Genomic DNA, 26,323 nt, shown 5'->3' on the forward strand with positions numbered 1-26,323 from the left:
GATGATAGAGATGATAGAGATGATAGAGATAGAGATGATAGAGATAGAGATAGAGATGATAGACATAATAGAGATGATAGATATAGAGATGATAGAGGTAGAGATGATAGAAATGATAGAGATGATAGAGGTAAAGATGATAGCGATAGAGATGATAGAGATGATAGAGATGATAGAGATAGAGATGATAGAGATAGAGATAGAGATGATAGACATAATAGAGATGATAGATATAGAGATGATAGAGGTAGAGATGATAGAAATGATAGAGATGATAGAAATAATAGAGATGATAGAAATAATAGAGATAGAGATGATATAGATAGAGATGATAGAGATAGAGATGATAGAAATAATAGAGATAGAGATGATAGAGATGATATAGATAGAGATGATAGAGATAGAGATGATAGAAATAATAGAGATAGAGATGATATAGATAGAGATGATATAGATAGAGATGATAGAGATAGAGATGATAGAGGTAAAGATGATAGCGATAGAGATGATAGAGATGATATAGATAGAGATGATACATATGATACAGATAGAGATGATAGAGATAGAGATGATAGAAATAATAGAGATGATAGAGATAGAGATGGTAGAAATTATAGAGATGATAGAAATGATAGAGATGATAGAAATTATAGAGATAGAGATGATAGAGATAGATATTATAGAAATGATAGAGATAGAGATGATATAGATAGAGATGATAGAGATAGAGATGATAGAAATGATAGAGATGATAGAAATTATAGAGATAGAGATGATAGAGATAGAGATGATAGAGATAGAGATGATAGAGATGATAGAAATGATAGAGATAGAGATGATAGAGATAGAAATGATAGAGATGATAGAGATAGAAATGATAGAGATAGAGATGATAGAGATGATAGAGATAGAGATGATAGAACTGATAGAGATATAGATGATAGAGATAGAACTGATAGAGATGATAGAGATAGAGATGATAGAGATAGAGATGATAGAGATAGAGATGATAGAAATGATAGAGATGATATAAATAATAGAGATAGAGATGATAGAAATAATAGAGCTATAGATGATAGAGATAGAACTGATAGAGATGATAGAGATAGAGATGATAGAAATGATAGAGATAGAGATGATAGAGATGATAGAGATAGAGATGATAGAACTGATAGAGATATAGATGATAGAGATAGAACTGATAGAGATGATAGAGATAGAGATGATAGAGATAGGGTGATAGAAATGATAGAGATGATAGAAATAATAGAGATAGAGATGATAGAGATAGAGATGTTAGAAATAATAGAGATAGAGATGATAGAGATAGAGATGATAGAGATAATAGAGATATAGATGATAGAGATAGAACTGATAGAGATGATAGAGATAGAGATGATAGAAATGATAGAGATGATAGAAATGAGACAGTTTTTCTGGCATGTTCGACCCTCTTCCCTTTGATGCCCAAACGTGGACAGTTTGTTTCACTGTTTTACTGGTCATTGTGTTGAAATACTGGATCAAGTGGCACCTGTTAAAAACGCTGCCCTTGAACAAATGACGATCTCCTGAGTCTGAAGAGACTTTGTTGAAAGACTGAGTGTCTCTGGAAGTCCACTAAACTTGAGGTGCACAGACTTCACCTCAGGGATCTGAGGTCTTCTTAGATGGTGGAAACTGCTAGATCTGATTACATCAGAAAACTCTCAAATCAAGTCTGTCTTCTGTGAAGCTGACAGCAATGCATTGTTGAGGTTTTTACTGACAAAATTAAATTGATCAAAGAGAAAATCTATCTTTTGTTTGGAACCCCTACTGTCTCTGAGCCCCTCTCCTCCTCTTGGTCTTCCTTCACTGCTGTATCTTTGGGTGATATTTCATCATTAGTGAACAAGATGAAACCATCCTCTTGCTCAGATGACGTCCTTCCTTGTAGGCTTTTTATCAAAGTATTTGATGTAATTGGCAACTGAGCAGCTGTTCCTGGATCAGAGCGACATCCATGAGAAGTTTCAGTCTGGCTTCTGTAAACATCTACGGAGACAGTCTTACTGAAAGTGTCCAGTGACATCATGATGTTCTGGTTCTCTTGGATCTGTCCTCAGCCTTTGACACAGTTGAACAAGGTCCTGCTGAGAAGACTGAGGGGTGAAGACTGTCTGGGTCTGTGTTAGAATGGTTCTCATCTTACCTTTCTGGGCGCAGTTTTAGTGTATCTGCCAATCAAATGAGGTCTGAATCGGCAGATCTGTTGTGTGGAGTCCCTCAAGGTTCTGTTCTGGGTCCTTTATTGTTTTTGCTGTACTTGATTCCCCTCTGGATCTTATAATCCATGTGTTTGTTTCTTCTCGTCTGGACTATTGTAACAGTTTATTTTCATGTCTTAACAAGAAGGATCGTCTCGCCTGCAGTTGATTCAGAACTTTCAGTTCAAATTCAGTGTGTGTGTGTGTGTGTGTGTGTGTGTATGTGTGTGTGTGTGTGTGTGTGTGAAAGTTCAATATTTACAATCCTAACAGCGATGAGTGTTAGTATCAGTTCACGAGTTGAACCATGACCTCCTCAGGAATATAAACTCGCTCGCGCTCGCGTGACTTTTTCTTCTGTCATGTACCTCAACAGGATCACGGTGGTCACCTGCGGGGTCGCGGCGGCCGCTGCCGTGGTCACCATCATCACTCTGTCGGTGCTCTACGCTCAGGAGAAGTCCAGCAACACCCCGGATCCCCCGAGACCCACGGACCCCGCCGGCCCCACCACCCCGTCCTCGCCCCAGCACCCCTGGCAGCTGCACAGACTCCCGGACTCCCTCGTGCCCTCCTCGTACAACGTGACCCTGTGGCCCCGGCTTGAGCCCCGACCCGAGGACCAATTGTACTTCTTCACCGGGAAGTCCTCGGTGGTCTTCACGTGCCAGAAGCCCACGGACCTGATCCTCATCCACGCCAACAAGTTGAACCTTACAACCCTCGGGGGTCACCTGGCTGCGCTGACCTCTCTGGAAGGGGATGCGGCGCCGAGCGTGACCGACACCTGGCTGGAGGTACCGACCCAGTACCTGGTGGTCAAGCTAAGTGGCCCACTGAAGGTGGGCGGCTCTTTTGAGCTCTACACTGAGTTCGTGGGAGAACTGGCCGACGACCTTGGCGGTTTCTACCGGAGCGAGTACGAGGAGGACGGAGTCAAGAAGTAAGTCTTACTTGTTCTTCCCTCTAAAACCTAGTCTTTCTTGAACCTCGTCAAGTCTCAACGGACTCCTGGAACCGTTTTGTTGACTCCTCTTGAACCCACGTGACTGGTTCTGGTTCATGTGACTGGTTCTGGTTCTGTAGTTCTAGTCACGCTAGAGCGCCGACATGCTAATGCTAATGCTCGGTGGTTGAGTCAATACTGTGCTCGCAGGATCGTAGCCACCACTCAGATGCAACCCACCGACGCCAGGAAAGCCTTCCCGTGCTTCGACGAGCCGGCCATGAAGGCCGTCTTCAACCTGACCCTGATCCACCCGCTCGGCACCGTCGCTCTGTCCAACGGCATGAACCGCGGTGAGTTCTACTTCCTGTTTCCTGGAGGTCTTGACAGCTCAGTCGCATTTTCATGAAAAGTGTTTTCTTAAAGTATTTATTTCATTCTTTCACTGACGCTTCTCTGTCACCATCATCCGTCCTCCCTCAGCGCCGGTCAACGTCTCCATGGACGGCGAGGTCTGGACCAGAACCAGCTTTGAGTCCAGCGAGGTCATGTCCACGTACCTGCTGGCCTTCGTGGTCTGTGACTTCACCTTCATCGGGAACGACGCGAGCGCCGACGTGCTGGTGAGCAACGACTTGATCCTGCGTAACCATGGTAGCCACGGCCTGGACCAGAGAAATTCATAAACATAAACATATTGTATTAATAAACACATGTATTTATGAACATAAACTCATGAATCTATAAACATAAACTAATGTATATATAAACATAAACACAAGTATCTACAATCATAAACTAATGTATTTATGAACATAAACTTTTGTATTTATAAAAATGAACTAATGTATTTATGAACATAAACTCATGAATCTATAAACATAAACTAATGTATCTACAAACATAAACACATGTATCTATAAACATAAACTAATGTATTTATGAACATAAACTTTTGTATTTATAAAAATGAACTAATGCATTTATAAACATAAACTAATGTATAAACATAAACTCATATATAAACATAAACTAATGTATAAACATAAACTCATATATAAACATAAACTCATGTATAAACATAAACTCATGTACAAACATAAACTCATGTATAAACATAAACTCATGTATAAACATAAACTCATGTATAAACATAAACTCATGTATAAACATAAACTCATATATAAACATAAACTAATGTATAAACATAAACTCATGTACAAACATAAACTAATGTATAAACATAAACTCATGTATAAACATAAACTCATGTATAAACATAAACTCATATATAAACATAAACTCATGTATAAACATAAACTCATATACAAACATAAACTAATGTATAAACATAAACTCATGTATAAACATAAACTCATATATAAACATAAACTCATGTATAAACATAAACTCATATATAAACATAAACTCATGTATAAACATAAACTCATGTGCAAACATAAACTCATGTATAAACATAAACTCACATATAAACATAAACTCATGTATAAACATAAACTCATATATAAACATAAACTAATGTATTAACATAAACTCATATATAAACATAAACTCATGTACAAACATAAACTAATGTATAAACATAAACTCATATATAAACATAAACTCATATATAAACATAAACTCATGTACAAACATAAACTAATGTATAAACATAAACTCATATATAAACATAAACTCATGTACAAACATAAACTCATGTATAAACATAAACTCATATATAAACATAAACTCATGTACAAACATAAACTAATGTATATTCATAAACTCATATATAAACATAAACTCATGTACAAACATAAACTAATGTATAAACATAAACTCATATATAAACATAAACTCATGTATAAACATAAACTCATGTACAAACATAAACTCATGTACAAACATAAACTCATATATAAACATAAACTCATGTATAAACATAAACTCATGTACAAACATAAACTCATGTACAAACATAAACTCATATATAAACATAAACTCATGTATAAACATAAACTCATATAAACATAAACTCATGTATAAACATAAACTCATGTACAAACATAAACTCATGTACAAACATAAACTAATGTATAAACATAAACTCATGTACAAACATAAACTCATGTACAAACATAAACTAATGTATAAACATAAACTCATATATAAACATAAACTCATGTATAAACATAAACTCATGTATAAACATAAACTCATGTATAAACATAAACTCATATATAAACATAAACTCATATATAAACATAAACTCATGTACAAACATAAACTCATATATAAACATAAACTCATGTACAAACATAAACTCATGTATAAACATAAACTCATGTATAAACATAAACTCATGTATAAACATAAACTCATGTACAAACATAAACTCATATATAAACATAAACTCATATATAAACATAAACTCATGTACAAACATAAACTCATATATAAACATAAACTCATGTACAAACATAAACTCATGTACAAACATAAACTAATGTATAAACATAAACTCATATATAAACATAAACTCATGTATAAACATAAACTCATGTATAAACATAAACTCATGTATAAACATAAACTCATATATAAACATAAACTCATGTATAAACATAAACTCATGAACAAACATAAACTCATATATAAACATAAACTCATATATAAACATAAACTCATATATAAACATAAACTCATATATAAACATAAACTCATGTATAAACATAAACTCATATATAAACATAAACTCATGTATAAACATAAACTCATGTACAAACATAAACTCATATATAAACATAAACTCATGTATAAACATAAACTCATATATAAACATAAACTCATGTATAAACATAAACTCATGTACAAACATAAACTCATATATAAACATAAACTCATGTACAAACATAAACTCATGTACAAACATAAACTCATATATAAACATAAACTCATGTACAAACATAAACTAATGTATAAACATAAACTCATATATAAACATAAACTCATGAACAAACATAAACTAATGTACAAACATAAACTCATATATAAACATAAACTCATGTACAAGCATAAACTCATGTATAAACATAAACTCATATATAAACATAAACTCATGTACAAACATAAACTCATATATAAACATAAACTCATGTATAAACATAAACTCATATATAAACATAAACTCATGTACAAACATAAACTCATGTATAAACATAAACTCATGTATAAACATAAACTCATGTATAAACATAAACTCATATATAAACATAAACTCATGTACAAACATAAACTCATATATAAACATAAACTCATGTATAAACATAAACTCATATATAAACATAAACTCATGTACAAACATAAACTCATATATAAACATAAACTCATGTATAAACATAAACTCATGTACAAACATAAACTCATGTATAAACATAAACTCATGTATAAACATAAACTCATGTACAAACATACACTCATGTACAAACATAAACTCATATATAAACATAAACTCATGTACAAACATAAACTCATATATAAACATAAACTCATGTATAAACATAAACTCATATATAAACATAAACTCATGTACAAACATAAACTCATATATAAACATAAACTCATGTATAAACATAAACTCATGTACAAACATAAACTCATGTATAAACATAAACTCATGTACAAACATAAACTCATGTACAAACATAAACTCATGTATAAACATAAACTCATATATAAACATAAACTCATATATAAACATAAACTCATGTACAAACATAAACTCATATATAAACATAAACTCATGTATAAACATAAACTCATATATAAACATAAACTCATATATAAACATAAACTCATGTACAAACATAAACTCATATATAAACATAAACTCATGTATAAACATAAACTCATGTATAAACATAAACTCATGTATAAACATAAACTCATGTACAAACATAAACTCATATATAAACATAAACTCATATATAAACATAAACTCATGTACAAACATAAACTCATATATAAACATAAACTCATGTACAAACATAAACTCATGTATAAACATAAACTCATATATAAACATAAACTCATATATAAACATAAACTCATGTACAAACATAAACTCATATATAAACATAAACTCATGTATAAACATAAACTCATGTACAAACATAAACTCATGTATAAACATAAACTCATGTATAAACATAAACTCATGTACAAACATAAACTCATGTACAAACATAAACTCATATATAAACATAAACTCATGTATAAACATAAACTCATGTACAAACATAAACTCATGTACAAACATAAACTCATATATAAACATAAACTCATGTATAAACATAAACTCATGTACATACATAAACTCATATATAAACATAAACTCATATATAAACATAAACTCATGTACAAACATAAACTCATGTATAAACATAAACTCATGTATAAACATAAACTCATGTATAAACATAAACTAATGTATAAACATAAACTCATATATAAACATAAACTCATGTATAAACATAAACTCATGTACAAACATAAACTCATGTATAAACATAAACTCATGTATAACCATAAACTCATGTATAAACATAAACTCATATATAAACATAAACTCATATATAAACATAAACTCATGTACAAACATAAACTCATATATAAACATAAACTCATGTACAAACATAAACTCATGTATAAACATAAACTCATGTATAAACATAAACTCATGTACAAACATAAACTCATGTATAAACATAAACTCATGTATAAACATAAACTCATGTATAAACATAAACTCATGTACAAACATAAACTCATATATAAACATAAACTCATATATAAACATAAACTCATGTACAAACATAAACTCATATATAAACATAAACTCATGTACAAACATAAACTCATGTACAAACATAAACTAATGTATAAACATAAACTCATATATAAACATAAACTCATGTATAAACATAAACTCATGTACAAACATAAACTCATGTATAAACATAAACTCATGTATAAACATAAACTCATGTACAAACATAAACTCATGTATAAACATAAACTCATGAACAAACATAAACTCATATATAAACATAAACTAATGTATAAACATAAACTCATATATAAACATAAACTCATGTATAAACATAAACTCATATATAAACATAAACTCATGTATAAACATAAACTCATGTACAAACATAAACTCATATATAAACATAAACTCATGTATAAACATAAACTCATATATAAACATAAACTCATGTATAAACATAAACTCATGTACAAACATAAACTCATGTACAAACATAAACTCATATATAAACATTAACTCATGTACAAACATAAACTCATGTACAAACATAAACTCATGTATAAACATAAACTCATGTATAACCATAAACTCATGTATAAACATAAACTCATATATAAACATAAACTCATATATAAACATAAACTCATGTACAAACATAAACTCATATATAAACATAAACTCATGTACAAACATAAACTCATGTATAAACATAAACTCATGTATAAACATAAACTCATGTACAAACATAAACTCATATATAAACATAAACTCATATATAAACATAAACTCATGTACAAACATAAACTCATATATAAACATAAACTCATGTACAAACATAAACTCATATATAAACATAAACTCATATATAAACATAAACTCATGTACAAACATAAACTCATATATAAACATAAACTCATGTACAAACATAAACTCATGTACAAACATAAACTAATGTATAAACATAAACTCATATATAAACATAAACTCATGTATAAACATAAACTCATGTACAAACATAAACTCATGTATAAACATAAACTCATGTATAAACATAAACTCATGTACAAACATAAACTCATGTATAAACATAAACTCATGAACAAACATAAACTCATATATAAACATAAACTAATGTATAAACATAAACTCATATATAAACATAAACTCATGTATAAACATAAACTCATATATAAACATAAACTCATGTATAAACATAAACTCATGTACAAACATAAACTCATATACAAACATAAACTCATGTATAAACATAAACTCATATATAAACATAAACTCATGTATAAACATAAACTCATGTACAAACATAAACTCATATATAAACATTAACTCATGTACAAACATAAACTCATGTACAAACATAAACTCATATATAAACATAAACTCATGTACAAACATAAACTAATGTATAAACATAAACTCATATATAAACATAAACTCATGAACAAACATAAACTAATGTACAAACATAAACTCATATATAAACATAAACTCATGTACAAACATAAACTCATGTATAAACATAAACTCATATATAAACATAAACTCATGTACAAACATAAACTCATATATAAACATAAACTCATGTATAAACATAAACTCATATATAAACATAAACTCATGTACAAACATAAACTCATGTATAAACATAAACTCATGTATAAACATAAACTCATGTATAAACATAAACTCATATATAAACATAAACTCATGTACAAACATAAACTCATATATAAACATAAACTCATGTATAAACATAAACTCATATATAAACATAAACTCATGTACAAACATAAACTCATATATAAACATAAACTCATGTATAAACATAAACTCATGTACAAACATAAACTCATGTATAAACATAAACTCATGTATAAACATAAACTCATGTACAAACATAAACTCATGTACAAACATAAACTCATATATAAACATAAACTCATGTATAAACATAAACTCATGTACAAACATAAACTCATATATAAACATAAACTCATATATAAACATAAACTCATGTACAAACATAAACTCATATATAAACATAAACTCATGTACAAACATAAACTCATGTATAAACATAAACTCATATATAAACATAAACTCATATATAAACATAAACTCATGTACAAACATAAACTCATATATAAACATAAACTCATGTATAAACATAAACTCATATATAAACATAAACTCATATATAAACATAAACTCATGTACAAACATAAACTCATATATAAACATAAACTCATGTACAAACATAAACTCATGTATAAACATAAACTCATGTATAAACATAAACTCATGTATAAACATAAACTCATGTACAAACATAAACTCATATATAAACATAAACTCATATATAAACATAAACTCATGTACAAACATAAACTCATATATAAACATAAACTCATGTACAAACATAAACTCATGTATAAACATAAACTCATATATAAACATAAACTCATATATAAACATAAACTCATGTATAAACATAAACTCATGTACAAACATAAACTCATGTATAAACATAAACTCATGTATAAACATAAACTCATGTACAAACATAAACTCATGTACAAACATAAACTCATATATAAACATAAACTCATGTATAAACATAAACTCATGTACAAACATAAACTCATGTACAAACATAAACTCATGTACAAACATAAACTCATATATAAACATAAACTCATGTATAAACATAAACTCATGTACAAACATAAACTCATATATAAACATAAACTCATATATAAACATAAACTCATGTACAAACATAAACTCATGTATAAACATAAACTCATGTATAAACATAAACTCATGTATAAACATAAACTAATGTATAAACATAAACTCATATATAAACATAAACTAATGTATAAACATAAACTCATGTACAAACATAAACTAATGTATAAACATAAACTCATGTATAAACATAAACTCATATATAAACATAAACTCATGTATAAACATAAACTCATATATAAACATAAACTCATGTATAAACATAAACTCATGTATAAACATAAACTCATGTACAAACATAAACTAATGTATAAACATAAACTCATGTATAAACATAAACTCATATATAAACATAAACTCATGTATAAACATAAACTCATGTATAAACATAAACTCATGTACAAACATAAACTCATGTATAAACATAAACTCATGTATAAACATAAACTCATATATAAACATAAACTCATATATAAACATAAACTAATGTATAAACATCAACTAATGCAGATCAGGATCTGGGCCAGGAAGAAGGCCATCGACGAGGGTCAGGGGTTCTACGCCCTGCAGAACACCGGACCCATCCTGACATTCTTCGAGAACTACTACAACTCTTCGTACCCGCTCAGCAAGTCTGGTAAACCCACAGCACAGTTTTAGTCCCAGAGTCCTGGTTCTGACCCGGTGTGCCTTCAGACCAGATCGCCCTGCCGGACTTCGCCGCCGGCGCCATGGAGAACTGGGGTCTGATCACCTACAGGGAGACGGCGCTGCTCTACGACCCCAGTGTGTCGTCCAACGGAGACAAAGAGTGGATCGCCACCGTCATCTCCCACGAGCTGGCCCACATGGTACTGGTCCACTGGGCCTCAGGAGTACCAGGACTCACCTGGACCTGTTGGACTAGAACTTAGTTTTAACGTGGGGTTCGGTCGTTGACACAAACATACGGAGGTGGATTGAGAACTGGTCCGTAGCTGTGTGTGTGTGAATGTTGTGTGTCTAGACTGGCCTCCTGTCCAGGGTGTCCCCCCATGAGACAACACGTGTGTTCAAGGCTGCCTGATCCTCTAATGTTTACAAACACAGACTCAGTCCAGTTTGGCGCCTCCTCGTGTCCACTCATAGTAACTGCAGATGTGAATAAGATCAATGAAAGAAAAAACATTCATGAGAAGTTCTGGTGTTTTGTTGTCTCCTGGTGTCTCCTGGTGTCTCCTGGTGTCTCCTGATGTTCTGTTGTCTCCTGGTGTCTCCTGATGTTCTGTTGTCTCCTGGTGTCTCCTGATGTCTCCTGGTGTTATGTTGTCTCCTGGTGTCTCCTGGTGTCTCCTGATGTTCTGTTGTCTCCTGGTGTCTCCTGGTGTTATGTTGTCTCCTGGTGTCTCCTGGTGTCTCCTGATGTTCTGTTGTCTCCTGGTGTCTCCTGATGTTCTGTTGTCTCCTGGTGTCTCCTGATGTCTCCTGGTGTTATGTTGTCTCCTGGTGTCTCCTGGTGTCTCCTGATGTTCTGTTGTCTCCTGGTGTCTCCTGGTGTTATGTTGTCTCCTGGTGTCTCCTGGTGTCTCCTGATGTTCTGTTGTCTCCTGGTGTCTCCTGATGTTCTGTTGTCTCCTGGTGTCTCCTGGTGTCTCCTGGTGTTATGTTGTCTCCTGGTGTCTCCTGGTGTCTCCTGATGTTCTGTTGTCTCCTGGTGTCTCCTGGTGTTATGTTGTCTCCTGGTGTCTCCTGATGTTCTGTTGTCTCCTGGTGTCTCCTGGTGTTATGTTGTCTCCTGTTGTCTCCTGGTGTCTCCTGATGTTCTGTTGTCTCCTGGTGTCTCCTGGTGTTATGTTGTCTCCTGTTGTCTCCTGGTGTCTCCTGGTGTCTCCTGGTGTTATGTTGTCTCCTGTTGTCTCCTGTTGTCTCCTGGTGTCTCCTGGTGTCTCCTGATGTTCTGTTGTCTCCTGGTGTCTCCTGGTGTTATGTTGTCTCCTGTTGTCTCTTGGTGTCTCCTGGTGTCTCCTGGTGTTATGTTGTCTCCTGTTGTCTCCTGTTGTCTCCTGGTGTCTCCTGGTGTCTCCTGATGTTCTGTTGTCTCCTGGTGTCTCCTGGTGTTATGTTGTCTCCTGGTGTCTCCTGGTGTCTCCTGATGTTCTGTTGTCTCCTGGTGTCTCCTGGTGTTATGTTGTCTCCTGGTGTCTCCTGGTGTCTCCTGCTGTCTCCTGATGTTCTGTTGTCTCCTGGTTTCTCCTGGTGTTATGTTGTCTCCTGGTGTCTCCTGGTGTTCTGTTGTCTCCTGGTGTCTCCTGATGTTCTGTTGTCTCCTGGTGTCTCCTGGTGTTATGTTGTCTCCTGGTGTTATGTTGTCTCCTGGTGTCTCCTGGTGTCTCCTGGTGTTCTGTTGTCTCCTGGTGTCTCCTGGTGTTCTGTTGTCTCCTGGTGTTATGTTGTCTCCTGGTGTCTCCTGATGTTCTGTTGTCTCCTGGTGTTATGTTGTCTCCTGGTGTCTCCTGGTGTTATGTTGTCTCCTGGTGTTATGTTGTCTCCTGGTGTCTCCTGGTGTCTCCTGATGTTCTGTTGTCTCCTGGTGTTATGTTGTCTCCTGGTGTCTCCTGGTGTTATGTTGTCTCCTGGTGTCTCCTGATGTTCTGTTGTCTCCTGATGTTCTGTTGTCTCCTGGTGTTATGTTGTCTCCTGGTGTCTCCTGGTGTCTCCTGATGTTCTGTTGTCTCCTGGTGTCTCCGTGTGTTATGTTGTCTCCTGGTGTCTCCTGGTGTTCTGTTGTCTCCTGGTGTCTCCTGGTGTCTCCTGATGTTCTGTTGTCTCCTGGTGTCTCCTGGTGTCTCCTGATGTTCTGTTGTCTCCTGATGTTATGTTGTCTCCTGGTGTCTCCTGGTGTCTCCTGATGTTCTGTTGTCTCCTGGTGTATCCTGGTGTTATGTTGTCTCCTGGTGTTATGTTGTCTCCTGGTGTCTCCTGGTGTCTCCTGATGTTCTGTTGTCTCCTGGTGTTGTGTTGTCTCCTGGTGTCTCCTGGTGTCTCCTGGTGTTCTCTTGTCTCCTGGTGTTATGTTGTCTCCTGGTGTCTCCTGGTGTCTCCTGATGTTCTGTTGTCTCCTGGTGTTATGTTGTCTCCTGGTGTCTCCTGGTGTCTCCTGATGTTCTGTTGTCTCCTGGTGTTATGTTGTCTCCTGGTGTCTCCTGATGTTCTGTTGTCTCCTGGTGTCTCCTGATGTTCTGTTGTCTCCTGGTGTCTCCTGGTGTGATGTTGTCTCCTGGTGTCTCCTGGTGTTCTGTTGTCTCCTGGTGTCTCCTGGTGTGATGTTGTCTCCTGGTGTCTCCTGATGTTCTGTTGTCTCCTGGTGTCTCCTGGTGTTATGTTGTCTCCTGGTGTCTCCTGGTGTTCTGTTGTCTCCTGGTGTCTCCTGGTGTCTCCTGATGTTCTGTTGTCTCCTGGTGTCTCCTGGTGTCTCCTGATGTTCTGTTGTCTCCTGGTGTTATGTTGTCTCCTGGTGTCTCCTGGTGTCTCCTGATGTTCTGTTGTCTCCTGGTGTCTCCTGGTGTTATGTTGTCTCCTGGTGTTATGTTGTCTCCTGGTGTCTCCTGGTGTCTCCTGATGTTCTGTTGTCTCCTGGTGTTGTGTTGTCTCCTGGTGTCTCCTGGTGTCTCCTGATGTTCTCTTGTCTCCTGGTGTTATGTTGTCTCCTGGTGTCTCCTGGTGTCTCCTGATGTTCTGTTGTCTCCTGGTGTTATGTTGTCTCCTGGTGTCTCCTGGTGTCTCCTGATGTTCTGTTGTCTCCTGGTGTTATGTTGTCTCCTGGTGTCTCCTGATGTCTCCTGGTGTTATGTTGTCTCCTGGTGTCTCCTGGTGTCTCCTGATGTTCTGTTGTCTCCTGGTGTCTCCTGGTGTTATGTTGTCTCCTGGTGTCTCCTGGTGTCTCCTGATGTTCTGTTGTCTCCTGGTGTCTCCTGATGTTCTGTTGTCTCCTGGTGTCTCCTGATGTCTCCTGGTGTTATGTTGTCTCCTGGTGTCTCCTGGTGTCTCCTGATGTTCTGTTGTCTCCTGGTGTCTCCTGGTGTTATGTTGTCTCCTGGTGTCTCCTGGTGTCTCCTGATGTTCTGTTGTCTCCTGGTGTCTCCTGATGTTCTGTTGTCTCCTGGTGTCTCCTGGTGTCTCCTGGTGTTATGTTGTCTCCTGGTGTCTCCTGGTGTCTCCTGATGTTCTGTTGTCTCCTGGTGTCTCCTGGTGTTATGTTGTCTCCTGGTGTCTCCTGATGTTCTGTTGTCTCCTGGTGTCTCCTGGTGTTATGTTGTCTCCTGTTGTCTCCTGGTGTCTCCTGATGTTCTGTTGTCTCCTGGTGTCTCCTGGTGTTATGTTGTCTCCTGTTGTCTCCTGGTGTCTCCTGGTGTCTCCTGGTGTTATGTTGTCTCCTGTTGTCTCCTGTTGTCTCCTGGTGTCTCCTGGTGTCTCCTGATGTTCTGTTGTCTCCTGGTGTCTCCTGGTGTTATGTTGTCTCCTGTTGTCTCTTGGTGTCTCCTGGTGTCTCCTGGTGTTATGTTGTCTCCTGTTGTCTCCTGTTGTCTCCTGGTGTCTCCTGGTGTCTCCTGATGTTCTGTTGTCTCCTGGTGTCTCCTGGTGTTATGTTGTCTCCTGGTGTCTCCTGGTGTCTCCTGATGTTCTGTTGTCTCCTGGTGTCTCCTGGTGTTATGTTGTCTCCTGGTGTCTCCTGGTGTCTCCTGCTGTCTCCTGATGTTCTGTTGTCTCCTGGTTTCTCCTGGTGTTATGTTGTCTCCTGGTGTCTCCTGGTGTTCTGTTGTCTCCTGGTGTCTCCTGATGTTCTGTTGTCTCCTGGTGTCTCCTGGTGTTCTGTTGTCTCCTGGTGTTATGTTGTCTCCTGGTGTCTCCTGGTGTCTCCTGGTGTTCTGTTGTCTCCTGGTGTCTCCTGGTGTTCTGTTGTCTCCTGGTGTTATGTTGTCTCCTGGTGTCTCCTGATGTTCTGTTGTCTCCTGGTGTTATGTTGTCTCCTGGTGTCTCCTGGTGTTATGTTGTCTCCTGGTGTTATGTTGTCTCCTGGTGTCTCCTGGTGTCTCCTGATGTTCTGTTGTCTCCTGGTGTTATGTTGTCTCCTGGTGTCTCCTGGTGTTATGTTGTCTCCTGGTGTCTCCTGATGTTCTGTTGTCTCCTGATGTTCTGTTGTCTCCTGGTGTTATGTTGTCTCCTGGTGTCTCCTGGTGTCTCCTGATGTTCTGTTGTCTCCTGGTGTCTCCGTGTGTTATGTTGTCTCCTGGTGTCTCCTGGTGTTCTGTTGTCTCCTGGTGTCTCCTGGTGTCTCCTGATGTTCTGTTGTCTCCTGGTGTCTCCTGGTGTCTCCTGATGTTCTGTTGTCTCCTGATGTTATGTTGTCTCCTGGTGTCTCCTGGTGTCTCCTGATGTTCTGTTGTCTCCTGGTGTATCCTGGTGTTATGTTGTCTCCTGGTGTTATGTTGTCTCCTGGTGTCTCCTGGTGTCTCCTGATGTTCTGTTGTCTCCTGGTGTTGTGTTGTCTCCTGGTGTCTCCTGGTGTCTCCTGGTGTTCTCTTGTCTCCTGGTGTTATGTTGTCTCCTGGTGTCTCCTGGTGTCTCCTGATGTTCTGTTGTCTCCTGGTGTTATGTTGTCTCCTGGTGTCTCCTGGTGTCTCCTGATGTTCTGTTGTCTCCTGGTGTTATGTTGTCTCCTGGTGTCTCCTGATGTTCTGTTGTCTCCTGGTGTCTCCTGATGTTCTGTTGTCTCCTGGTGTCTCCTGGTGTGATGTTGTCTCCTGGTGTCTCCTGGTGTTCTGTTGTCTCCTGGTGTCTCCTGGTGTGATGTTGTCTCCTGGTGTCTCCTGATGTTCTGTTGTCTCCTGGTGTCTCCTGGTGTTATGTTGTCTCCTGGTGTCTCCTGGTGTTCTGTTGTCTCCTGGTGTCTCCTGGTGTCTCCTGATGTTCTGTTGTCTCCTGGTGTCTCCTGGTGTCTCCTGATGTTCTGTTGTCTCCTGGTGTTATGTTGTCTCCTGGTGTCTCCTGGTGTCTCCTGATGTTCTGTTGTCTCCTGGTGTCTCCTGGTGTTATGTTGTCTCCTGGTGTTATGTTGTCTCCTGGTGTCTCCTGGTGTCTCCTGATGTTCTGTTGTCTCCTGGTGTTGTGTTGTCTCCTGGTGTCTCCTGGTGTCTCCTGATGTTCTCTTGTCTCCTGGTGTTATGTTGTCTCCTGGTGTCTCCTGGTGTCTCCTGATGTTCTGTTGTCTCCTGGTGTTATGTTGTCTCCTGGTGTCTCCTGGTGTCTCCTGATGTTCTGTTGTCTCCTGGTGTTATGTTGTCTCCTGGTGTCTCCTGATGTTCTGTTGTCTCCTGGTGTTATGTTGTCTCCTGGTGTCTCCTGATGTTCTGTTGTCTCCTGGTGTCTCCTGATGTTCTGTTGTCTCCTGGTGTCTCCTGGTGCCTCCTGGTGTGATGTTGTCTCCTGGTGTCTCCTGATGTTCTGTTGTCTCCTGGTGTCTCCTGGTGTTATGTTGTCTCCTGGTGTGATGTTGTCTCCTGGTGTCTCCTGATGTTCTGTTGTCTCCTGGTGTCTCCGTGTGTTATGTTGTCTCCTGGTGTCTCCTGATGTTCTGTTGTCTCCTGGTGTCTCCTGGTGTCTCCTGATGTTCTGTTGTCTCCTGATGTTATGTTGTCTCCTGGTGTCTCCTGGTGTCTCCTGATGTTCTCTTGTCTCCTGGTGTTATGTTGTCTCCTGGTGTCTCCTGGTGTCTCCTGATGTTCTGTTGTCTCCTGGTGTTATGTTGTCTCCTGGTGTCTCCTGATGTTCTGTTGTCTCCTGGTGTTATGTTGTCTCCTGGTGTCTCCTGATGTTCTGGTGTCTCCTGATGTTATGTTGTCTCCTGGTGTTATGTTGTCTCCTGGTGTCTCCTGGTGTTATGTTGTCTCCTGGTGTTATGTTGTCTCCTGGTGTCTCCTGGTGTTATGTTGTCTCCTGGTGTTATGTTGTCTCCTGGTGTCTCCTGGTGTCTCCTGGTGTCTCCTGGTGTCTCCTGGTGTTATGTTGTCTAATGGTGTTATGTTGTCTCCTGGTGTCTCCTGGTGTTATGTTGTCTCCTGGTGTTATGTTGTCTCCTGGTGTCTCCTGGTGTCTCCTGGTGTTATGTTGTCTCCTGGTGTTATGTTGTCTCCTGGTGTTCTGGAGGTCAAAGGTCATGGTCTCTCCTCAGTGGTTCGGGAACCTGGTAACGACTCGCTGGTGGAACGACTTGTGGCTGAACGAGGGCTTCGCCACGTACGTGTCATACCTGGGAGCAGACTACGCCGAGCCCACCTGGAACATGGTGAGTCCGGGGGTCTCAGGAGGTCCTTGATGACGTCATCATGGTGAGGTCATCGCCACGATGAGGTCAAATGACCTCCAGCCATGTTAACCTCAGAGGGAGCTGATCGTGCTGAACGAGATCGTGGGTGTGATGAGTGTCGACGCTCTCGCCTCCTCTCGACCACTGTCCACTGCGGAGACTGAGATCCAGACGCCGGCTCAGATCAATGAACTGTTTGACAGCATCACCTACAGCAAGGTCAGAGGTCAACCTCTCCTCTCTCCTCCTCTCCTCTCCTCTCCTCTCCTCTCCTCTCCTCTCCTCTCCTCTCCTCTCCTCTCCTCTCCTCTCCTCTCCTCTCCTCTCCTCTCCTCTCCTCTCCTCTCCTCTCCTCTCCTCTCCTCTCCTCTCCTCTCCTCTCCTCTCCTCTCCTCTCCTCTCCTCCTCCTCTTCTCTCCCTCCTCCTCCTCTCCTCTCCATCCTCCTCCTCTTCTCTCCCTTCTCCTCCTCTTCTCTGCCTTCTCCTCCTCTTCTCTCCTTCCTCCTCCTCTCCTCTCCTCTCCTCTCCTCTCCTCTCCTCTCCTCTCCTCTCCTCTCCTCTCCTCTCCTCTCCTCTCCTCTCCTCTCCTCTCCTCTCCTCTCCTCTCCTCTCCTCTCCTCTCGTCTCCTCTCCTCCTCCTCTTCTCTCCCTCCTCCTCCTCTCCTCTCCATCCTCCTCCTCTTCTCTCCCTTCTCCTCCTCTTCTCTGCCTTCTCCTCCTCTTCTCTCCTTCCTCCTCCTCTCCTCTCCTCTCCTCTCCTCTCCTCTCCTCTCCTCTCCTCTCCTCTCCTCTCCTCTCCTCTCCTCTCCTCTCCTCTCCTCTCCTCTCCTCTCCTCTCCTCTCCTCTCCTCCTCCTCTCCTCTCCTCCTCCTCTTCTCTCTCTCCTCCTCCTCTCCTCTCCATCCTCCTCCTCTTCTCTCCCTTCTGCTCCTCTTCTCTGCCTTCTCCTCCTCTTCTCTCCTTCCTCCTCCTCTTCTCTCCCTCCTCCTCATCTTCTCTCCCTCCTCCTCCTCTTCTCTCCTTCCTCCTCCTCTTCTCTCCTTCCTCCTCCTCTTCTTTTTTCTACCATCCTTCTTTTTTCTTCTACTCACCTCCTTCCTATGCTGTCCTTCCTCCCCCTAATCACTTTCCACCTTCTCTCCTTCTTCTCTCCTTCTTCTCTCGTTCTTCTCTCCTCCTCCTCTGCTCGAGTCCTTCATGAGATGATCCAGTGCTGACCATAACATTATGACCAGCGTGTTGTTGCTTCAGGGCGCTGCTGTGCTGCGGATGCTGTCCAGCTTCATCACGGAGAAGGTCTTCTCTGAAGGACTTCAGGTGAGACGTTCATCTCTGAGGAGCTTCTGAGTCTGACTGGTGTGTGTTACAGACGTACCTGCAGGAGTTCAAGTACAGGAACACGGTGTACACGGACCTGTGGCGACACCTGCAGCAGGTGAGCATCTGTGCTTAGGTTGAGGACGAGACTCAGACTCTGGTCCTGCAGGCCGTGGACCGGTCCAGCATGGACCTGCCGCACTCGCTGGAGGTCATCATGAACCGCTGGATCCTCCAGATGGGATTCCCGGTCGTCACCATCGACACTCGGACCGGACGAGTCACTCAGAAGCACTTTCTCTCCGACCCTGAAGCCGTGGTGACCCGACCGTCCGAGTTCAAGTAGGAACAGAAACACGTCATGTGAGCGTCATGTGAGCGTCATGTGAGCGTCATGTGAGCGTCATGTGAGCGTCATGTGACCTTCATGTGAGCATCATGTGAGCGTCATGTGACCTTCATGTGAGCATCATGTGAGCATCATGTGAGCGTCATGTGACCTTCATGTGAGCATCATGTGAGCTTCATGTGAGCATCATGTGAGCATCATGTGACCTTCATGTGACCTTCATGTGAGCATCATGTGACATGTGAGCGTCATGTGAGCGTCATGTGAGCGTCATGTGACATAAGAGCGTCATGTGACCATCATGTGAGCGTCATGTGACCTTCATGTCACCATCATGTGAGCGTCATGTGACCTTCATGTGACCATCATGTGAGCGTCATGTGACCTTCATGTGAGCATCATGTGACATGTGAGCATCATGTGAGCATCATGTGACATGTGAGCATCATGTGAGCATCATGTGAGCGTCATGTGAGCGTCATGTGACATGTGAGCGTCATGTGACATGTGAGCGTCATGTGACATGTGAGCGTCATGTGACATGTGAGCATCATGTGACATGTGAGCGTCATGTGACATGTGAGCGTCATGTGACCATCATGTGAGCATCATGTGACATGTGAGCATCATGTGACATGTGAGCATCATGTGACCATCATGTGAGCATCATGTGACATGTGAGCATCATGTGAGCATCATGTGAGCATCATGTGACATGTGAGCATCATGTGACATGTGAGCATCATGTGACATGTGAGCATCATGTGAGCATCATGTGAGCGTCATGTGAGCGTCATGTGACATGTGAGCGTCATGTGACCATCATGTGACATGTGAGCGTCATGTGACATGTGAGCGTCATGTGACATGTGAGCGTCATGTGACATGTGAGCGTCATGTGACATGTGAGCATCATGTGACATGTGAGCGTCATGTGACATGTGAGCGTCATGTGACCATCATGTGAGCATCATGTGACATGTGAGCATCATGTGACATGTGAGCATCATGTGACCATCATGTGAGCATCATGTGACATGTGAGCATCATGTGACATGTGAGCGTCATGTGACATGTGAGCGTCATGTGACCATCATGTGAGCATCATGTGACATGTGAGCATCATGTGACCATCATGTGAGCATCATGTGACATGTGAGCATCATGTGACATGTGAGCATCATGTGACATGTGAGCATCATGTGAGCGTCATGTGAGCGTCATGTGACATGTGAGCGTCATGTGAGCATCATGTGACATGTGAGCATCATGTGACATGTGAGCATCATCTGACCATCATGTGAGCGTCATGTGACATGTGACCATCAAGTGAGCGTCATGCGACCCTACTTCCTTCCAGCTACCAGTGGTTCGTGCCGCTCACCTGGATCAAAAGTTCTGGACCAGAACAGACGTCTTGGCTGCTCCAGGACGAAGGTACGAGACCAGAACCTTCTGGTCCAACGTTTACAGCTTCAGACTCAGAATCTAGTTTTGAAAGCAACTGATTTATTATTTTGATGATTACAGTAACACTTAAAGGAACAGTAACTCTTAAAGGAACAGTAACACTTAAAGGAACAGTAACTCTTAAAGGAACAGTAACACTTAAAGGAACAGTAACTCTTAAAGGAACAGTAACACTTAAAGGAACAGTAACTCTTAAAGGAACAGTAACTCTTAAAGGAACATTAACACTTAAAGGAACAGTAACACTTAAAGGAACAGTAACTCTTAAAGGAACAGTAACACTTAAAGGAACAGTAACTCTTAAAGGAACAGTAACTCTTAAAGGAACATTAACACTTAAAGGAACAGTAACACTTAAAGGAACAGTAAGTCTTAAAGGAACAGTAACACTTAAAGGAACAGTAACACTTAAATGAACAGTAACTCTTAAAGGAACAGTAACTCTTAAAGGAACAGTAACACTTAAAGGAACAGTAACTCTTAAAGGAACAGTAACTCTTAAAGGAACAGTAACACTTAAAGGAACAGTAACACTTAAAGGAACAGTAACACTTAAAGGTACAGTAACTCTTAAAGGAACAGTAACACTTAAAGGAACAGTAACTCTTAAAGGAACAGTAACTCTTAAAGGAACATTAACACTTAAAGGAACAGTAACACTTAAAGGAACAGTAACTCTTAAAGGAACAGTAACACTTAAAGTAACAGTAACTCTTAAAGGAACAGTAACTCTTAAAGGAACAGTAACTCTTAAATGAACAGTAACTCTTAAAGGAACAGTAACACTTAAAGGAACAGTAACTCTTAAAGGAACAGTAACACTTAAAGTAACAGTAACTCTTAAAGGAACAGTAACTCTTAAAGGAACAGTAACTCTTAAATGAACAGTAACTCTTAAATGAACAGTAACTCTTAAAGGAACAGTAACACTTAAAGGAACAGTAACTCTTAAAGGAACAGTAACACTTAAAGGAACAGTAACTCTTAAAGGAACAGTAACACTTAAAGTAACAGTAACTCTTAAAGGAACAGTAACTCTTAAAGGAACAGTAACTCTTAAATGAACAGTAACTCTTAAATGAACAGTAACTCTTAAAGGAACAGTAACACTTAAAGGAACAGTAACTCTTAAAGGAACAGTAACACTTAAAGTAACAGTAACTCTTAAAGGAACAGTAACTCTTAAAGGAACAGTAACTCTTAAATGAACAGTAACTCTTAAAGGAACAGTAACACTTAAAGGAACAGTAACTCTTAAAGGAACAGTAACACTTAAAGGAACAGTAACTCTTAAAGGAACAGTAACACTTAAAGGAACAGTAACACCTTCAAGTCCTTCAAGTCCTTAAGGTTCTTCAGGTCCTTTAGGTTCTTCAGATCCTTCAGGTCCTTTTTCAGATCCTTCAGGTCCTTCTTCAGGTCCTTCAGATCCTTCAGGTCCTTCAGGTTCTTCAGGTCCTTCAGGCTCTTTAGGTCCTTCAGATCCCTCAGGTACTTCTTCAGGTCCTTCAGATCCTTCAGATCCTTCAGGTCCTTCAGATCCTTCAGGTTCTTTAGGTCCTTCAGATCCTTCAGGTCCTTTTTCAGGTCCTTCAGGTCCTTCGGGTCCTTCGGGTCCTTCGTGTCCTTTAGATCCTTCGGGTCCTTCGGTTCCTTCAGGTTCTTCAGATCCTTCAGATCCTTCAGGTCCTTCAGGTTCTTCAGGTTCTTCAGGTTCTTCAGGTCCTTCAGATCCTTCAGGTTCTTCAGGTTCTTCAGGTCCTTCAGTTCCTTCAGGTCCTTCAGGTCCTTCAGATCCTTCAGGTTCTTCAGGTTCTTCAGGTTCTTCAAGTCCTTCAGGTCCTTCAGGTCCTTCAGGTCCTTCAGGTCCTTCAGGTCCTTCAGGTCTCACGTCTTGTGCCGACAGACACAAACCCGGACCTGACTCTGGGTCCGAAGGACTGGTTGGTGGCCAACGTGGACATGAAGGGTTTCTACCGGGTCAACTACGACGCTCAGAACTGGGAGCGTCTCCTGGCCCGCCTGGACCGGAGCCACACGGTGGGTCAATTCAATTCACTTCAATTTTATTTAAAGTGTCTTATCATAACAAAGTTATCTCAAGACACTATACAGTTGAAATAAGACTACAGTTGATTAAGGAAAAATAGATCCAGCAATTCAACAAAGAGCAAGAAACAAAACACTGTACAGTGAGCAATGGCGAGGAAAAACTTCCTTTTAGAAGCAGAAACCTCGAGCGGAACCAGACTCATTGTTGACGGCCTGCCGCTTTGACCGGCTGGGAGGAAGGATGGGGGGGTAGACAGATGGATAAGGAGAGGAGTGAGGGAGGATATAGTGAGAGAAAAGAGGAGAGTGTAGGAGGGTCCATGGGGGTGCTGGAGAGAACTCGGGATCTGATGACGTGGTGAAGATCCTGGATCAGCAGCAGCTCTGGAGGTGGATCCCTGGATCAGCAACAGCTCTGGAGGTGGATCCCTGGATCAGCAGCTGCTCTGGAGGTGGATCCCTGGATCAGCAGCTGCTCTGGAGGTGGATCCCTGGGGCTCCGGGAGAGAAATAAAAAGGTGTGGGTTTGGGACAAATGTAGACAATACACAGGTATACAGACTCCGGTGACGGGTGAAGATATATAGAGGGGAGAGGGGGGGGGGTTGAAATAGCCAGGCCAGAGGGCACATACCTAGCACAGCAGATCCAGACACAGGGGCCCAAGCCGCGGCAGGAACCCGTGGGAGACCAGGACCCGGCAGGCGAGATAACCACCAGAGCCGACCCCAAACACCAGCGTGAAGGCGGACCACCACCGGGGGCGCGAGAGGGCGAGCACAGGCGAGGACGGCCGAGGAAGCAGAGAGGGGGAGGCACCAGGCGCAGGCACCGGGGCAGAGGGGCAGCCAGAAGAACCAGTCAGGGGATAGGGCCCCGGGGCCAGGCCGGGCGACGGAGGACCCCCAGACCGTCAGGCAGCCACCAAGTCCATAGCAGGGGACCGAGTCAAGGAGATGGTGATCTACCACAGCAGCGGCGGCGGAACCCCCCCCCAGTACCCTGCGGACACGGCCAGTAGCCGGGTTGAGTGCCACCGCATGAGCCCGGGGGAGCAATGGCCAGGCACCGGCCCAGGTCCCCCGGGTCACAGGGGGGCCACGGTTGCGCGGGCAGGGCGGGGGCAATGGGGCTGCAGCTGTCCGGGAACGGCCCCCAGTCTTTGAACTGTAGACCGTCCCCAACAGCCGCAGCCCACCTCCCCATGAGGGAAGTTTGGGGGGCCAGCAGTATTCCATGGGCAGTCCACGGTCTCTAAGGTGCCGAGGCCCCGCCCATCACTCGTACTGACCCCCAGCCACTGCCCCCATCCACCATGCAGCACCCAGGGGGACAGCAGCACTTGCATGGGCGGTACATGGTCACTACGGTAACATGGGTCCGTCCAATGCCTCCGCCGTCCCCCCAATGCGGCCCCGCCCAGTGTGGCCTCCCCCACCCGGGAAGCCCCCGAAAGACCGACCAGCCCGGCCACGAACCCCCAGGACCAAGGGCGACAAACCCCCCGACCACGGCACATGCCACACAGGGCGGGTAGAGGACCACAGCCGCAGACACCCACCCCAAGACAGGCCCCCCACCACAGACCAGGCGAAGCCATCGGGGCCGGAAGGTCATCCAGAACACCCGGCCAGCCCCAGCCCCACCCCTGACGGTTCACCCGCCGACCCCGTTGGCGGGACCAGCAACCCCCCAGCCCCAGCACCGCCCCCAGCGCAACCCCCCATCCACCACCCCAGCCACCCCCGCCAGCACCCGCCCCCACGCACCATCAAAAAACCCTCGGAAGCGGGCCACCCCCCCGCCGGCGCATGGGGCCATCGCGGCACCAGCGGTCACCACCACCAGGCCTAAGGCACCCACAGGCCCCACCCGCCGGGCCCCTCACACCCGAACCGGCCAAGCCAGAACGGCCCCGGCGAGAAAAGAAGGATATACAGAGCTCGGTGTCTAAAACTAAAACTAAAACTCCTCCAGCATTCTCAGCCTATAGCAGCTAAGATAAACAGTTTTGTTAGTTATGACAGCTAGAGATAAACAGTCAAGTTAATTATAGGCTTTATCGAAAAGTAAGGTTTTAAGATTATTTTTAAACATAGAGAGGGTGTCTGCCCTCCGGACTGAAGCCGGTAGTTTTTTCCACAGCAGAGGGGCTTGAAAACTGAAGGCCCTGGCTCCGAATCTACATTTAGAGATTTGTGGTATAACTAGTAGATCAGAGTTTGGGGATCATAAGGTCCTTGAGGGTTGGTAAGTTTGGATTAAATCTTTAATGTATGTTGGTGCTAGACCATGTAAGGCTTTATAGGTTAGGAGAAGGATTTTAAATTGTATTCTAAATTCTACAGGAAGCCAATGTAGGGAAGACAGTACAGGTGTGTTCACGCCTCTTAGTCTTAGTCAGGACACGAGCTGCAGAGTTCTGAATGAGCTGAAGATTCTGAGAGACTTTTTAGAACATCCTGAGAGAAGAGAGTTAGTGTGAGTTAAATGATAAGTCCTCGTCAAAGCATACACCCAGATTCTTTACAGTGGTGCTCGTAGCAGGAGCAAGTCCATTTTGTAAAGCTAGATCATTAGTTAATGATTGTCTGAGATGTTGCGGACCAACTAGTAAAACCTCAGTCTTTTCCGAGTTCAGTAGGAGGAAGTTTTTGGTCATCCATGACTTGATATCTGTGATACAGGACTGTAGTTGTGTAGCTGATTTCTTTCATCTGCTTCATGGACAGGTAAAGTTGGGTGTCATCAGCATAACAGTGAAAATGTATGAGTGTCTTCTAATCAAGTCCCCTAGTGGGAGCATATAGATTGTGAATAGTATTGGACCAAGAACAGAACCTTGTGGGACACCATAGCTGACCTTAGTGTGTGTCGATGAGAGGTGGTTGACATGTACATAGTGCGTTCTATCCGACAGGTAAGATTTAAACCAGTTAAGAGCAGTTCCACGAATGCCTAAATGGTTTTCTAGCCTCTGTAGAAGGATTTGGT

General features: G+C 41.3%; 1 protein-coding gene across 1 annotated transcript in view; it reads left to right on the top strand.

Annotated features, from left to right (window-relative positions):
- LOC148076156 (aminopeptidase Ey-like) overlaps positions 1 to 26,323 on the top strand; it is a 43,860-nt gene that overhangs the window by 1,280 nt on the left and 16,257 nt on the right. The window contains exons 3-14 of the mRNA XM_087793108.1: positions 2,626 to 3,192; positions 3,406 to 3,548; positions 3,679 to 3,818; positions 11,309 to 11,435; positions 11,495 to 11,649; positions 18,006 to 18,119; positions 18,216 to 18,359; positions 19,393 to 19,458; positions 19,511 to 19,576; positions 19,628 to 19,800; positions 21,168 to 21,244; positions 23,184 to 23,317. Of these exons, the coding sequence (XP_087649234.1) occupies positions 2,626 to 3,192; positions 3,406 to 3,548; positions 3,679 to 3,818; positions 11,309 to 11,435; positions 11,495 to 11,649; positions 18,006 to 18,119; positions 18,216 to 18,359; positions 19,393 to 19,458; positions 19,511 to 19,576; positions 19,628 to 19,800; positions 21,168 to 21,244; positions 23,184 to 23,317 (1,906 nt within the window). The remainder of the gene's footprint in view (positions 1 to 2,625; positions 3,193 to 3,405; positions 3,549 to 3,678; positions 3,819 to 11,308; positions 11,436 to 11,494; positions 11,650 to 18,005; positions 18,120 to 18,215; positions 18,360 to 19,392; positions 19,459 to 19,510; positions 19,577 to 19,627; positions 19,801 to 21,167; positions 21,245 to 23,183; positions 23,318 to 26,323) is intronic.

The sequence above is a fragment of the Callionymus lyra genome, chromosome 6, assembly GCF_982586985.1.
Source record: "Callionymus lyra chromosome 6, fCalLyr1.hap1.1, whole genome shotgun sequence".
NCBI classification, from domain to species: domain Eukaryota; kingdom Metazoa; phylum Chordata; class Actinopteri; order Syngnathiformes; family Callionymidae; genus Callionymus; species Callionymus lyra.